Source organism: Sceloporus occidentalis, unplaced genomic scaffold (assembly GCF_023333645.1).
Source record: "Sceloporus occidentalis isolate IW3139 unplaced genomic scaffold, rSceOcc1.0.p SCAF_105, whole genome shotgun sequence".
Taxonomy (NCBI): domain Eukaryota; kingdom Metazoa; phylum Chordata; class Lepidosauria; order Squamata; family Phrynosomatidae; genus Sceloporus; species Sceloporus occidentalis.
In genome coordinates, this window is record NW_028317085.1 from 3,280,074 (window position 1) to 3,296,520 (window position 16,447).

Genomic DNA, 16,447 nt, shown 5'->3' on the forward strand with positions numbered 1-16,447 from the left:
GTAGCGACGGTACTTAAAGATCAGTGGGTATCCCTGTGGGGCCCAGCCGCCAAACAGTTCCAGGAAATCACAGCTAGGACCCAGTCAGACGAAAGAGCAGGAAGAACCGCAGATAATATCACGCTCCTATCTTGATAAATTTACATAAAAAACACTATACACGTTACATAAAAAAAACCACAACAGAATTGTCATTGCAGCCCTATATCTGGGACAACTTGGATAGCCAATCACATCCACAGAGTTGTTGAAGAGACTTGGCTAAAGCCACCTTGCAAGTAATCGGCTAAAATCAACTTGGAAGTACCTCTTTCCCTGTGCGGAAACCTGTGCCATAGTGTATGGATCCCACCAACAATTGCCCCTTCCCAATTTCTTCTATTTTTGCATATTTGTCAGAGCAGATGAAAGTTACTTTAATATTAGACAAAGATAACCCGAGTAAACACAAAAACATGTAGTTTTACCTGATGCTTTCATGTACAGAATGAAAAAAAAAGCTATCCAACTCTACCTAGCCCTGTCTGAAAAAGTTATCCCCCTTAGTTACTTAATCAACCGATTATCACTAGACCTAATCAGCCATGTTGAATCTAAACATGAATTAAATAGAACTCGTATTGCAAAGTGAAGTAGGCTAAAAGGTCTCATACAAGCAGCACGTTATGCTATGATCTAAAAAGAAATTCAAGAACAGATGAGAAACAAAGTAATCACAGCCATTTTTAAGGCTCTGGTATTCCAGTGAACCACAGAGAGAGCTATTATCTACAAATGGAGAAATCTTGTAACAGTGCTGAACCTTCCCAGGAGTGGCTGGAATACCTAAATCCTTCCAAGAGTGCAACAAGAGCATATGAGACAACCGAAATGACCTGAAACGTTTCAATGTGACAAATAAGCAAATATGGAAGACATTGGGAAGGTGGCAAATACTTTTTCCTAGCACTGTAGTTATATCGTAAGGTTGGAAAATGACATAAATCCATTGGCATCCCTCAAACTGTGCTGATCGTGAGATATATTTCACATAGCTTTCATAGTGTGAAACAGGCAAGGCCTGGATTGCTTTTAAATATTTTACTTGGAGTTTCATACATGCATGGTTCAGAGAGAGGGTGTGTATGTACATGTATGGGTATTTTTTTTTTCTAACAAAACATGAGTACCTAGTCGCTGGATCGGAGTTGTGGCACACCACACTCCCTGCTCACACCCCAAAAATGGGGTGTATCCTGCAACACCGCAGGAACATCCACTAACACAGTGGGACTGCCCACAGACATTGGCGGGGCCTCCTACCTTCATCTTACAAGGGGGGGGTCTCCGGGAAACCAAGGAGTTCCCAGGTATGCTGATTACCACCATTTCAACTCGTAATAAAAGTCAAAACAGAAGTGCAAAATAACATTCAAGATAATAAATACATTATAAAATTCCATAAAAGATCAGTTGCTTGGCTCTCAAAACAAGGGTTGGTACGCCTCATGTTTTTTCCACTACATATAATATGAAATTCAGGACAGCATGACTGAGCATGTTGGCATTACAGCACATTTGATTAATAAATTAAAGTACTATTATTATTATATAGTTTAATTTGAAGCACTGGTTAACGTCCACTTTAAAATAAATATTCAGAAGAAAATACATACATTACAGTTATTTAGAGCAGACTGTGCAGTAAGCATGAGTGACTAGATGTTATGTTAAAAGGGGATGGTGCCGAGTGCCAGTTTCGGTACACTTAATTGCTTTACACGGGTTGTGCTATTGCAATGATGGAGCAAATTAGTTGCAGAACACAGATTAAAACTCTACACATCAGGCTCACCAGAAGTTTACAAGAACACTCATATCTCATATCTTTACCATGACTGCTCATTTAATGCAAAATAATTTATGATTTTCTTTTTAACTGATACTATTATTTCATTACATTAGTGCTGCAGCCTCTTTATGTTTTGCCCTTTACATTTGCATTTTGTTTAGCAGGCTTGCATGCGATTGTCCTGAACATATGCTGCCAGGGTTTGCTCCACAATCCTGTTGCTCAGAGAGATATACTCTCAGCACACATGCAGTAGACTCAGTAGTCATCAATATTGGAAATTGCTGTTTTGCTGTTGCCTGCCCTTTTAAACATATCCGTCCCCCCCAATCACGCCTTCAATTGGCTCCAAGTCGCCTGCCCTGAGAAGTTCAGAGGTATGGGGATATGGTCTAAATCTGTGTGTATGCGTGAGAGGTTGTGCTAATGGACATGGAGGGAATATGTGTGTGAATTAACGAAGGAAATATTTAATACTTTGTGACCTGTATACCGGGGGATATCTGACTTTTTCATACAGGGCCTGTCCAACCCACAAAATCTGGAATCATTCTGTCTTGCGGACAGGGCCGGCCCTACAATGGAGCCGACTGGGGCAATTGCCCCAGGCGGCACTTCAGAAGGGGCGGCACTTTCTGAAGTCTCTGTGCCGGCTTGTAATGCAGAGCGCCGGAAGTGACGTGAATTTCCGGCGCTCAGCATTACAAGCCGGCACCGTGGCAGCACAGGGAGACTCGCCGCAGGACTGTTTAAGGGTAAGTACCGGGGGGGGGTAGATAATGCCGCCGGCGTCGGCGGGGGGCGGCATTTTAAACTTCGCCCCAGGCGGCGTTAAGTCTTCGGCCGGCCCTGCTTGCGGACATTTCTAAATTGACTGTAGTCACCTGTAAAATTGGGGAAAAAGTCCACCGCCCTGCCTTATTTAATAGTTTGTGTTGTCCATTAATAAGTTTTGCTCTGTAGTGTAAATGTGCATCTTAAATGCAATTCAGGTACAATATTTCAATAACTGAAACACACTGTGTGCTCTAAATATTGACACTTGTGCATGGCAGATGAGCCTCATTCTCAGGCTCAACTCTGTTACTGACTGTTTCACACCCCAACTCCCATCAGTCTGTGGCCGCTACTGACAAGTTAAAATTGTATTAGCACACATATATCAAATGCTTGTCTCTTTCCCTCGTAAATGCTGATTGGTCAGAGTTAAAAGAAAAAGTAAGGAAAAAAACTCAGCAGGTTGTTGGACCCATCAATCACAGCCATAACCATCAATGAGACCACCACCTTTTGGCTACTTCTACCTATCAGTCATTGATATGACACAGTCTACTTCTCTCTTTACCCCACAAAAGAGCGCCGAAACAAGGCAAAACAAATGAACAAAACAGAATTTCAGAGATGTTGCTATTTGTTGTTTGTTCTTCAGGACCCTCTGTTATCGGAGATTTGTATAGACACACAACAATGGCAAATTTGGTTAAAAAGAAAGTTTGTACGAATCCGAATACACAGGTCTACTTGGCAACATCACTATAGATTTTTTGCACAAGATATGAGAACAACACCTACTGAGCTTAGCATTTTGTGGGGGGAGACCCCCACAATGCAACACCCTCAACACTAAGATAGGTAAAAAATGACTAAATAGATACTATTTTATTTAATCGAATTATCAAATTATTCTGGAAGCTGGAATCCTTCTGGAGCCATGTATAGTGATGTCTAGTGAATGTGAGCGCAAGCCTCCAACTAGGCCTCTAAAATATTGATACCCGCCTATTGTCCATTTTTGAGAATCCAGTCCTGTTTCAGTTATTAATGCCCAAATTGCACTAATACCTAAATATTTTGAATGCTGGAGGCCTGTTGATCTCAGCAATGAATAGTTTCTGCCAAATAGTTTATACAGCTTAAGTGATACAAAGTAAGCTTAATACAGGTGTTTTACTGAAATAAAACCAATCACTTGAAAAAAAGCATCAGAGTATGTATGGTTTTTTTGGAAGAAAAAAAAGGATTTGTGTAACAGAAGCAGAACATGTCACTTTTATAACACAAACTTGCTATGCAAAAACAGTGTTAAATATAGAGTATGATAAATTTGCAAAGTGAGGCCTGCTGCCAGGTCAAATTGGACTGGACCCACGAGCTGGCCAGGGTTTAATCTATTTATACATAGATATACCAAGAAAGGTTTTTTTTCTCTCGCATTTCTAAAATGGCTTGACACTACTTATGGTGAGGTAGAACTTTATTGGTTTTTGGGATGGTCGGGATGGAAGTGGGTGGAAGTACAGTTGGCACAGTGCCAAATTCTACTGAAGATGCAGTGCGGCAGCTGCTCCAATGTGCTTCGGAGATGAAAACCACTAGTGGCCTCTGAACAAACTGAACGGCAAATGCCACTCTCTTGCAAGCCCAGTTATAAAATACATACCAACAAATGCAATTAGTACAGTCTTTATAAAGTCATCTGGCTCAATCCAACATTAGTACATTTGAACTATTTCAGGATGCGATTTAAAGGGAACTCCCATCAAATATATTGTAAACTGTCCTCACCTGTTGTTTCTGTATACCATCTTATTATGTTATCTCCTAATTGTTCTGTCGCGTCTACCCTTTGTACAGCTCTCCGGAATCTGATATATCTTAAACAATAATAATAATTAAAATAAAAAAAACGAATTGAGCTTATTTATTTTGTTAAGAAAAAAACAGTTTTAGCATAATACGTTTTAGAAAGGTGTATTTAAGCAATGAGTTTGTGTTCTAGCTAAGTGGCGTCGGCAGGGGAGGCCAGAGGGGGCCATGGCCCCCCTACAGCATGCTCTGCCCCTCCATTGAAACACCATCCTTTTTTTTTTGCAGCCACGAGTAAGCACTGATTCACATGGAGGAGAGGGGCGCCAAGCGGACTCTCTTGAATATGTTTTCAGCAACCGCACGGCGCCCCTCACTGTCCTCCGTGAGGCCTCTGTCTTGGTCGCGGTACCGGCATTTCATGCTGAGCGCCGGAATATGACATCATATACCCGCACTCAGCAGTGAAGAAGCACGCACCGCAGCAGATCCAATTTTTTCAATATACAGTATCTCACAAAAGTAAGTACACCCCTCACATTTGCGTAAATATTTTATTATATCTTTTCATGTGACAACACTGAAGAAATGACACTGTGCTACAATGTAAAAGAGTGACTGTACAGCCTGTATAACAGTGTAAGTTTGCTGCCCCCTCATTAATGTCTAAACCTTGGCAACAAAAGTGAGTACACCCATAAGTGGCAATGTCCAAATTGGGCCCAATTAGCCATTTCCTCTCCCCGGTGTCATGTGACTCGTTAGTGTTACAAGGTCTTAGGTGTGAATGGGGAGCAGGTGTGTTAAATTTGGTGTTATCGCTCTCACACTCTCTCATACAGGTTGCTGGAAGTTCAACATGGCACCTCATGGCAAAGAACTCTCTGAGGATCTGAAAAAAAGAATTGTTCCTCTACATAAAGATGGTCTAGGCTATAAGAAGATTGCCAAGACCCTGAAACTGAGCTGCAGCATGGTGGGCAAGACCATACAGCGGTTTCACAGGACAGGTTCCACTCAGAACAGGCCTCGCAATGGTGGACCAAAGAAAATGCACGTTGCAGAGTGCACATGCTCAGCATCTTATCCAGAGGTTGTCTTTGGGAAGTAGACGTACGCGTGCTGCCAGCATTGCTGCAGAGGTTGAAGGGGCATCTAATGGCATCCTCAGACAGAAGGTGGGGGAGCGCAAGGTCTCTAACATCCACCAGCTCTGTGATGTCGTCATGGAGGAGTGGCCAATGGTGGCCACACAAAATATTGACACACTACTTTACATTGTAGTGTCATTTCTTCAGTGTTGTCACATGAAAAGATATAAAATATTTATAAAAATGTGAGGGTGTACACACTTTTGTGAGATACTGTAAAATATATTGGCAGCAGGGGCTAATATTAATAAATATCAACAGCAGGGTCTAATGTTAAAGAATGAAAACTAACTGCCAGTTCAGCTATTTTGAAATCATATTTTAATCACAGTCTTTACTTCAAAGAGATAAGTACATATTATTTAGTTAAAAATGCTTGCCTAATGCAGATGAGATATATATATGTAGCGTTTTATAATTGCCCCCCTTACTTTGGTCCCCGTCCGCCCATGGTCCCCCCCCTCTACATACGAAAGCTGGAGACGCTGGTTTTAGCTCTGTTATCTGAGCCCAATCTACTAGAGAAGGCTGACTCCTTGTCATACTGCCTTAGGTTAACAGCCGAATGGCTCAGTTTCACAGATCCAGCCACACACTGACTAATAGCATTGCCATAAAAATCAAATCAGAGTGGTGTTTGAGGATGTCTTTCACAACACAGTTTGCACACCGAAATTCCCATAACAACCAAAGTTTGCTTCATACATTGTGTTGCAATGCAACATCATGAATGCCTAAAACTATAATGTATTGAATATACATGGTTTAAAGGGACACTGCAGCTCTCATAGGCACTTTCACACATTTAAAAGCTGTGCCCCTTTTAAATGAATGGTCTTTTCCACTGCACATACAGGGATTTCAATAGAATCCCTCAACACATTTGCACTGTTGGCCTGCAAGAGATGTGTTTATGAGATATACTCACTCCCAGCTCAATGCATCTGATGAGATCCCATCATGCACACACCCAGCATGTGCTCCTGTTGAGCGTCTACCAGCAATTGGCTGCTTTACACAAAAATCAGCGTTGGCAGTATGTCATAACTCTGGAGCTGCCTCGTTTTGAAATAGTATTACATTTTTTATTTTGTTATATTCTTTATTTGGTAAAGAATCTATATGTTATCTAGATGAGTGCAAAGAAGAAAAAAAAAAAAGCTTTGATTGCATATGCATTTAATAAGCTTAATAAATTAGTTGAACGGAGTCCAGGTGTGCGCAGTAAAAGTGTCACATGAATTCATCGTTTACTGGCAGGTCTCAGAGTTTGTTAGAAAGCATAAGCAAACAGCATTACTTTGGGGTCAATTTACTAGAGAGTGAGTTTGTAGAAGCGTTGCCCATTTCATATCTCCCTTGATAAACTCCATGATGTCACAATGCATTAACTACTGCAAAATCCTGTTGTATTGAGTAGACCTCACCAAGGAGAGAGAGAAAAAATATCAAAACAAATATTAACCAAAATAAGGAAAATCAGGAGTGGATTACTTAAAAAATAAAACTAATTTTCTAATTTGGCCAAGGCACACCAGGAGCACAACAAACATGTATGAGAGAACCAATCTTACCCACCAACCCGAGAACACCATGCAGACGATAAAGAATAATGTTGCGTGCTTTTTACCAACAGGGACTGTTAAACTGGTCAGGACTGAAGGCTGAATTAAACAACTATTGAGAAAAATCAGTGTAATTTTGCAGTAAGAGAATCCAATCCCTAAAATATATATATATATATTATATCATGGCTTTTCATGTTATATATACCACCGTCCAATCCCTGACCAGTATATTAAAATGCTAACACTAATATATATATACGCATACAGATGTATTAGGTAGAAGAGATCTTTTCTTAGAGGACATGCTTCTTTTAACAGATACCGTATGGTATTTTTATTTTTTCCTCTTTAAGAGTTTGTCCTGGTTATAAATCTTCCATCTTATTAGGTTGGAAAAGCTAACAGTTACATTTCACGAGTGTTTTCCAGATTTCACAGCAGATGGGCACTATTTGTTGCGCATTAAAATGGTTATCATATATTTTCATTAAACAGCAGGAGAAGCTCACAGAAGACTTCATCTTGAAGTGTGCAAACGCTTAAGAATGTAAATGGAAATCTAATATTTCATATAATGCCAGCCTGAAATCTATTCCTCCTGCATAGTGTCAGCTTAGCATCATCTTAGGACTGTTAATGGTATCAGTCCAAATCCGCCTGTTCATATGATTAGCTTAGTTTATTAAATTATTAAATCTTGGTTAACAAATTAGGAAATGTACAAATCTTAAATAATGTAAAACTTGCCGGTCGCTCCAGAGTGGAAACTGGGTATTCGCAGCTTAGTGGGTGAGCACTAGAGAGGAGCGAACAACCTCTTGGCTTCTAAGGCTTAGTCGTGGGGCCAATCTGTGAAATCAAGAAACCTGATTGTAGACCAAACATGAATTCCATTTTGGGTACTAAAAGTCACATCTGACAGCAACTCATGTATTTATAAGGTTAAAGCTGTATTGTGAACACATTCTGCAACAAATTGAGGCATGACAGCTGAAAATGTCTCATAGCCAATCAAACCATATGGCAGAAATTTGAAATTAGTCGGAAAACTGTAGCGGTAATAATAACGGAACGATTGCCTGTAACGACAGCTGCAGCATGGACGCTCGGCTGCCTTTTTCCAAGGTTGCAGAATTATCTTCCCTTAATACGTTTGATACATCTATTCTTCCAAACATGTTCAACGTGGTGAGTTGTACAAGAGAACCGAAAGGGGTGGAGGGCATCCTAGGAATATGTGGACTTTTTAAACTAGAAACTGGATTCATGTCAACTTATTTAACTTCTGACCTTCTCAGCTGTTGGATCAAGTTGTTTTGTCAGGCAAATGGCCAAGACAAAAGCAAAAGACTGTGCAACTGAGCATTCATCTATCCGATGGGACATCGGTCGGAGATACTGTCGCCTCCTAAGAGTTTAAAACAATTTGCGTCTCTGGTAAGGTTATGCTTGTATTGCTTTCCTTTAAAGAGGGAGACAAGCAAATACTGTTAAAGGGGCTTTCTGTTTAGCGCTTTGCATTAAATATGTTAAAGTGTGCATGAGTGTTATGTATGCATGCATGCATGAATGTATGTATGTAAAGAAGCACAAATCAACATTTAAATACTTTTTTATTATTCAACAGCAATGAAAAAGAGAATGTATGTTGTTAACATGTTAAGGGGTCAAGGGTGTTCTTTCATGTAGTACTCATAGTTTGCTTTCAGAACAAATTCAAAGTATGAATTGGACCTCAAGCTGCTAAGCTCATCTGACTGAAGCAGGGTCTCCACATCTGGTAAGTAGCTTGCAAGTTCAGTGCCTATAACACAGAAAAGGTGTTAACACATACACTATGAACATGCAGATACACAGACCACCCACATGGAGTACCCACATAGAGGCACCTGTACATCAATTAGATTCAACTAATAAAAGGGTTAAATAAAATGATCATGTGTCAATTTTACCACAATGTATATTGCAATATTCTAGAAATGTCCCTTTAAATTTGAATTATTATTTAATGTTTTAATGGATTCAAGATTTACCAATTTATTGGTACTTCTAAATGGCAACCAGAAAACTGAAAGGATGTCTAAAAAATAGCAGCACAATTACAGGGGCAATTATGTAGCGGTTATGTTTATTTTCTTAAGCAAATAAACCATCCTCAGTTTGCTTTCAGAACAAGTCTTTTCAGCTTTTGAGGCACATGAGAAATGCAGATAGAAGAGCACCTTTAAATGGTATATTTCACGCACATGTAAAATGCTCCACACGTGTGTTCAGTTTAACATTCAGGAATAGTGACCAATGGTCTCGGGGGTTCGTGGCGAACAAGCGGCAACACTATATAAGTCCTTCATTAATGGTTTTGAGAACAAAATTGTAACAGACATGAGGTATGCATTTTGTTAATTGTTATTTATTGTTTTATATCAAATTCCGTAGTGCTGTACAATGGATTAATTTATTTAGCAATTAATTAAAATAAATCCATCAAATTGTATTCAGGACTATAAACACTTTCAGCCTACCAGGTGCATCAGGGCTTCAAATCTAGCTTTGGGACTAAAATGTCACACATACAAACTATACATCTCAAACGTGAGATACACAGGCGGACTAAACCAATATTGTTTCGCATTGGTTAATCACCTGTATATTAGAAATAAATGCAAAAAAATAGGAAATAAAGTGTCTATAGTGTATATACATACACACAATTACAAAACAAGTACCTTCATTAAGCATCTTCTGAAGCACTTTCACAAATATGGTTTCTTTTGTTCCTTCTATTGGGTCATCCCTCCCATCAGAAGCCGACCATCTGTACAACAAAGGTATATATCATAATGAAGTTGGTATAATGTAATTGCTAAAAGCAAAATGTTGCTTTATCTGCTTTCTATAATGTGATAATGGCTTGCAACATAAGACATATAAAAGCTTTATAATGGATTTACATCTCTAGTGATATTTTTGTTTAAAAACGCATTTAATCATAATTTGCATGTGCAAAACGAGAATAACGCAAAAGGGATCACACATGCCCACAAACATTTGTACTACAAATTGAATTACTTACACGTCTCTCTTTACTGCTTTGCACAATATTTCCAGCTTCAGATCTTCCTTGTCAACATCTTCGTCCTTTCATACAAATATAAATAAAAACGTCAACAGGTAAAAAAGCAAAGTGGTAGGTGCGGTAGTGAACAACATATGCCGAATATTGACTTAGAATATGAATGCAGTGTGACCACACTCTTCTAACTACTGTTCAGGATGCTAAACTTACCAAATTAGAGCATCACCAGTATAAACTAAAATGTAGAACAAGAAATCCTTGGGAGAACAAAAGAACAATCTATAATGCGGTTTACAGAGCCCAAAGCAAATGATAGATTTAAGTTGACCATTTACTTGACTTTACTGTTAGTTTTATTGTTCCATTCTTCTAAAACCAACTCCCAATGCAAGTTGAGAAATATATCATCCCGTTCCCCCTCTTGGAAGATTCCTCATCCCTGAATAATGCAAAAACATCTTTCAATGCCAGTCACTGCAGTTCATCCACTGTTCCTAATCCTGTCCTTTCTACACACTTCCTAAAGACTGTACCAGGAAGTATAAGGACACATCCATTAAAGAATAACTTTTGTTTGCTTGCCTAAACTACCATAAGATCCCCATTCAAGACACATTTTGTGAATTTCTCCCATGTAGACGAATTTATGTCAATGGGAAGGGAAAGCTACATATAGCAGACTCGTGGAAAAAAAAAGTTCTAAGAAATGGTACTGAAAACATTGGACCTAAATGTAACAGGATAAGCACAATAGTGTCCACTTATGTTAAACATGCACTTATTCTTCCTAGTAGGTTCACCAGGGAAATGCCACATGTCCACATTGTAACCGCGTAATAATACTGGGGGGGGGGGGGGGCAAAAAAAACAAAACCCACAGACCTAGCTTTCCTAAATATAAAGTGGCCCATGTAATAGATCCGTTTATATTTAGAATTTACTGCTGTTAATATTCTTAGCTTACTACACTTGGAGGCACAGAAGGGTTGCAGGTTGTAGTTCTTAGGTATTCATAACTCACTATGAAGATTTAAAGCAGTATACACTGTAAGACAATGAGAAAACATGCCTATGAATGCCATGTAACTACATGTTGTGTCCCAGAGGATACTAGAATTGGAGTCCAAGTTTGTTATCATGATTCCATGGAGTTCAACGAGGAACTTCACTGCAATGAATGCCCTGGAAGTACGTTAACATGGCTCTACTCTATCTGGGTTCCACTGTGCCATCCCAAGACAATGCTTTGATTATTGGGAAGTGAACAAAGCAAGGTCCATAAAGACATGGTTGGATGAGTCTGATATGGAATAACTTGACTGGCCTCAATCCCTTCAAACAAACACTCTTGGGATGAACTGGAACGGAGACTGTGAGCCTCTTCTTTTCTATACATTGAAACATGGGTGCATCAGCAGGAGCGCCAAACAAATTAATGTGGGGACAAAAACAACGCACTGTGCAATTACTATTGTATCAAAGTAATTATTGGATAAAATAAGCCAATATAATTATTGAGGGACAGAATCAAGGCATGATTGGTGTCATGTACTTGAATTTATCTCAAAGAGATGTGAGTGTAATCTCGTTGATTCTACAGTGGGCCTTAGTTTGGATAAGTGTGGCACGTGTAAGGGAGTGTACATCAACATGGCCAGTGTGGCGAAGAGTGGTCAACATGCGTTTGCCTCAATGGAGGCTGAATAAATATTCTAGTCTCGTCATTCCCCTTGAATATAGGCACTGTAAGAAGCGCTGCACACATTAATAATAACAATAACAAAGTCAGTATAGTTAAGAATGGTCAAGAACCACAAGACTTGGTTATAGTCACATGTTCATACCTCATTAATATAGTCTAGAAGGTCAAGAGCTTTCTTGAAGTCATATTCATTTGCCCTTCGGTTTTCTTCACTTATGTATAGCTGTTACATAAAAAGAAAAAACAAAAAATTCTGTGTTATTTTTAATGCCCAAAGCTTGCAATTGATATAATCACGTGCCACGTTTCATAGTTTGACATGGTATCTATAGGTAACGTTCTGCGTATACTAGCTTTCCTCCTTTATGCTGGTACTTTGACAGAGTAGTGTCATATAATCCAACAAATAGTAAACTACTCTCACAAAACAAAAACTACACGCCCTTTCCTCTATGGATACTAAAAAATTAAGAATTTGGGGGTATATAGAGGATCGGATAAAGTTCAAACTTAAAAAAAGGACCCTCCAGCCATTATATGCCGAGTCAGATCATGAAAAGATGTCCCTAGCAGGTATGTCATCGGTAAAGAGGTCCCACGTTTGTGTTTCAAGAAAAAAAGGAATTAAAGACATAGCTTTGTTCCTGTATCCTAAACAATATCTGGTGCTTAAGGGGTTAATATGGAATTCTTCATTTGGGGCATTATACTGTCCCTTTAACCTTTATCATTTACTTTAGGCTCAAATAAATGACTGGAGGGAAACAAGAGAACTATCCTGGGCGGTTTGCCAAATGTAAATGTTATTGATGCATCCAGATCAACTGTATCTCTCAAATTTACAGATATGGGTATTATGAGCTGTATTTCTGTAGCAACCAAGGTTATTTTGGCCAACAATAAGTCAGCAAAACATACGTCTGTTTGAACGCCCAGCAGTGGCTAGCTTTACGGTGTGTATCTATTTCTTTGACTGGGAATCTTCACTACCCATGTGATCATATTTTAAAGAGTAGGATGCTCAAACAGGAAAATCACAGTAAAGGGCTGGGAAGAATGGGTTAATCAAGTATTTACATTATTCCCAAGGTCAGTACCCATAGCATTCACTACAAAATCCCTTATATACATTTGTGTATTTGTATTCCTGGATCATTGTGGTTAATAGCCTTGGTAGCTATTATAGACCATACCACCCATATCAGTCAGTCAATTTGAGACACGTGGTTGCGATAGATACATTGTTGGCATTTACATTTGTAAAACAGCTCAGGGTATCCTTACATCAAAGAATATATTATAACCTAAATGAAGGCGATATATAATATGCCATGTGCTGTATGGCGCTAGGGCATTCAAATGGGTGTTGAATTGTCCCACTGTACGAGATGTAGCGTCAAAAACCCCCCAGAAAAGTCTGCATCATTCAGTGTCGAGCACGTACTTTTATGAGCTCCACAGGAGACAGCACTGGCATCATATTTAAATCCAACTGCTTTTCCTCCAAAAGCTGCTTGGGCAGTGTGTCTTGATGGAGCAGAAAATGTTCCTCCTGCGATATTTCTGAAAAAAAAAATAAAAAAAAAAATGACCACGCCATTTTTTTATATAGTAATTGTTTCAACAAATATAACCTGAGAGGTTAACGTGTTCTGTGTCATATAAATATGAATGTTTGATGAGTATTACAGCAGCTAAGCAGCACAAATGTATTAACCCCTTAACGTCCATTGCCGGGTCAGGCACGTCATGCAAAACGGTCACTTAACGACCTATGACGTGCCTGACACGTCATGAGACTTAAACAAGCTTAGAAAGTGATCAACGATCACTTTCTAAGCTTAAACGGTGTTGCTGTAATGCCTCGATGTCGAGGCATTCAGCAACACCGAGATCGGCATCATGGGCCATGTCTGGCCCCTCCCCGGGGCATCAACAACCGCCATACATTGTATGGCGGTGGACGCCCGTTTTAAAAGCGTTTAGGAGGCGATCAACGATCACCTCCTAAACTTCAATGGTGTCGCTGGAATGGCTCGATCAGGAGGCATTCAGCGACACCAAACACTTACCCCAAGACGGGCTGTGATCTTCGCCATCCGCAAGATGGCCGCCGCCCGGGAAAAAAAATAATAAAGTTGAAAAAGTTTGCTAGATGGTCTCCAGACCCTCTAGAGAACTCTGGCTCCACTTGCAGGTTGAATACAGGTACTGCATTCAACCATACAAGTCAATGGAGCCCAGCTTTCTAATCACTATGTGATTAGTAAAATATAAAAAAAAAATGAAGAAAAAAAAAAAAAAAAAAAAAAAGGGGGGAAAAAAAACATGGTAACATTTAAAAATTATTATGCATCAGAGAAACTATCCAGTTCTAGCAAAATTTAAAAAAAAAAAAGTCCAAAAAGAATAAAATAAAAAAATAAAGTTTATTATTATGAGCAAATGCTAAAATTAGCGCTGTATCTTCCCCAAAATCCTGACATGGAAGAATTTAAATAAAAGCATTTCAAATACCCAAGGGGTGTCTAATTTAAAAAAAATAATGGTTTGATGGGGTAAATTGGAGTGGCCGGGCTCAAAGATAGGGCATAGGCACAGACTGACCGAAATGGGGGAAAAAAAAGCGCACTTCCAAAATGTGGCATTTTAACCCCAAACACCAGACAAACCCATACATGTGGGGTATGACTGCACTCGGGAGATGTTCCTGAACACACATTAGGGTGTTGTTTGATAGAGATGTATACCTGGAGCTATAAATTTATACCTAAAGTACAATTTGTGTGAAAAAAATACCAAAAAAAAATACTACCACAAAGTGTGGCAAAGGCTGGTGCTAGAATCTGATGCATGGAAAGGGTTAAATACTACCATTTTAAGTACCTTGGGGTGTCTAGTTTTCAAAAATATATGGTTTGATGGGGTAAATTGTAGTGGCCGGGCTCAAAGATAGGGCATAGGCACAGACTGACCAAAATAGGGGAAAAAAAGCACACTTCCCAAATGTGGCCTTTTAACCCCAAACAGCAGTCAAACCCATGCATGGGTGGTATCACTGTACTCGAGAGATGTTGTTGAACACATATTAGGGTGTTTGATAGTGACGTATACCTGGAGCTATAAATTTATACCCAAAGTACAACTTGTGTAAAAAAAAAAATACCAAAAAAATACTACCACAAAGTGTGGCAAAGGCTGGTGGTAGAATCTCATGCATGGAAAGGGTTAAAATACTAGCATTTGAAATACCTTGGGGTGTCTAGTTTTCAAGAATATATGGTATGATGGGGTAAATTGAATTAGCCGGCTTCAAAGATGGTCCTATTAGGGCATGGGGGCAGAATGACCAGATGTAAAAGTAAAAAAATGTGCACTTCCTAAATGTGGCGTTTTACCTCCCAAACAACCCGACAAACCCATGCATGGGGTGTATGACTGTACTCGGGAGATGTTGAACACATATTGGGGTGTTTGAAAGTGTTGTATACCAGGAGCTGTAAATCCATACCTGAAGAGCAATTTTAGCGATAAAAAACACAAAATAAAATTACTACCACAAAGTTTGACAAAGACTGGTGGTAGAATTAGTGCATGGAAAGAGTTAAAATTCTAGTATTTGAAATACCTTGGGGTGTCTAGTTTTCAAAAATATATGATTTGATGGGGTAAATTGTGTTGGCCAACTTCAACGATACCCGAAATGGCACATGGGGGGAAGAATTACCAGATTTGGAAAAAATTGTTTTGAAATAGCAAAACGCTACTTGTACTTAATGCTCCATAACGTGCAGACAAAAAAAGCAAAAAAACCAAAAACTTTGGGTATTTCTAAACTCAGGACAAATAGTAGAATATATTTAGTAGGTTTTCTCATTAGCTTTTTTGGATGAGTAAAATATTTTTGGGGTAAAAGTCAGAAAATGTGTTTTTTTTTTTAATTTTTCATCATATTTTATTATTTTTTTTTTATGGGAAATTAGATAATATGATCAAAACAATGGTATCTGAAGAAAGCCCTTCTTGTCCTGAAAAAAACAACATATAATTTGTGTGGGTTCACTAAATGAGTGAGGAGAAAATTACATCTAAACACGAACACCGCAAAAGTGTTGAAACAGCCTCGGTCCCAATGGTACAAAAGGTAAAAAACAGCCTGGTCCTTAAGGGGTTAATTATCTTCCATTATTGACCAGTTATTAATCCCTTAGGGACAGAGCTGTTTTTTTATTCTTTTGTACCTGTTTTAAAACCATTTCTTTCAAATGGGCTCATACTGCCCCCATGTCCTATTTTGGATATCTTTGAACTTGGCCCAGTTCATCCCAAAAGTGTTCGATGGGGTTGGTAGCATAGCATTGTCCAAGATGTCTTGATATGCTGAAGGAGACATGCCAAGACACTTTGGACAATGCTATGCTTCCAACTTTGTGGGAACAGTTTAGGGAAGGCCCTTTTCTATTTCTGCATGACTATACCCCAGTGCACAAAGCAAGGTCCAGAAACACATAGTTGGATGGGTTTGGTGTGGAA

General features: G+C 39.1%; 1 protein-coding gene across 1 annotated transcript in view; it reads right to left on the reverse strand.

Annotated features, from left to right (window-relative positions):
• Window positions 1–8,803: 8,803 nt before the first annotated feature.
• LOC149283415 (nuclear pore complex protein Nup133-like) overlaps window positions 8,804–16,447 on the reverse strand; it is a 29,357-nt gene continuing 21,713 nt past the window's right edge. Inside the window, exons 23-27 of the mRNA XM_089497634.1 lie at window positions 13,359–13,477; window positions 12,057–12,137; window positions 10,210–10,274; window positions 9,863–9,951; window positions 8,804–8,940 (exon numbers count right to left, since the gene is read on the reverse strand). Of these exons, the coding sequence (XP_089353760.1) occupies window positions 8,804–8,940; window positions 9,863–9,951; window positions 10,210–10,274; window positions 12,057–12,137; window positions 13,359–13,477 (491 nt within the window). The remainder of the gene's footprint in view (window positions 8,941–9,862; window positions 9,952–10,209; window positions 10,275–12,056; window positions 12,138–13,358; window positions 13,478–16,447) is intronic.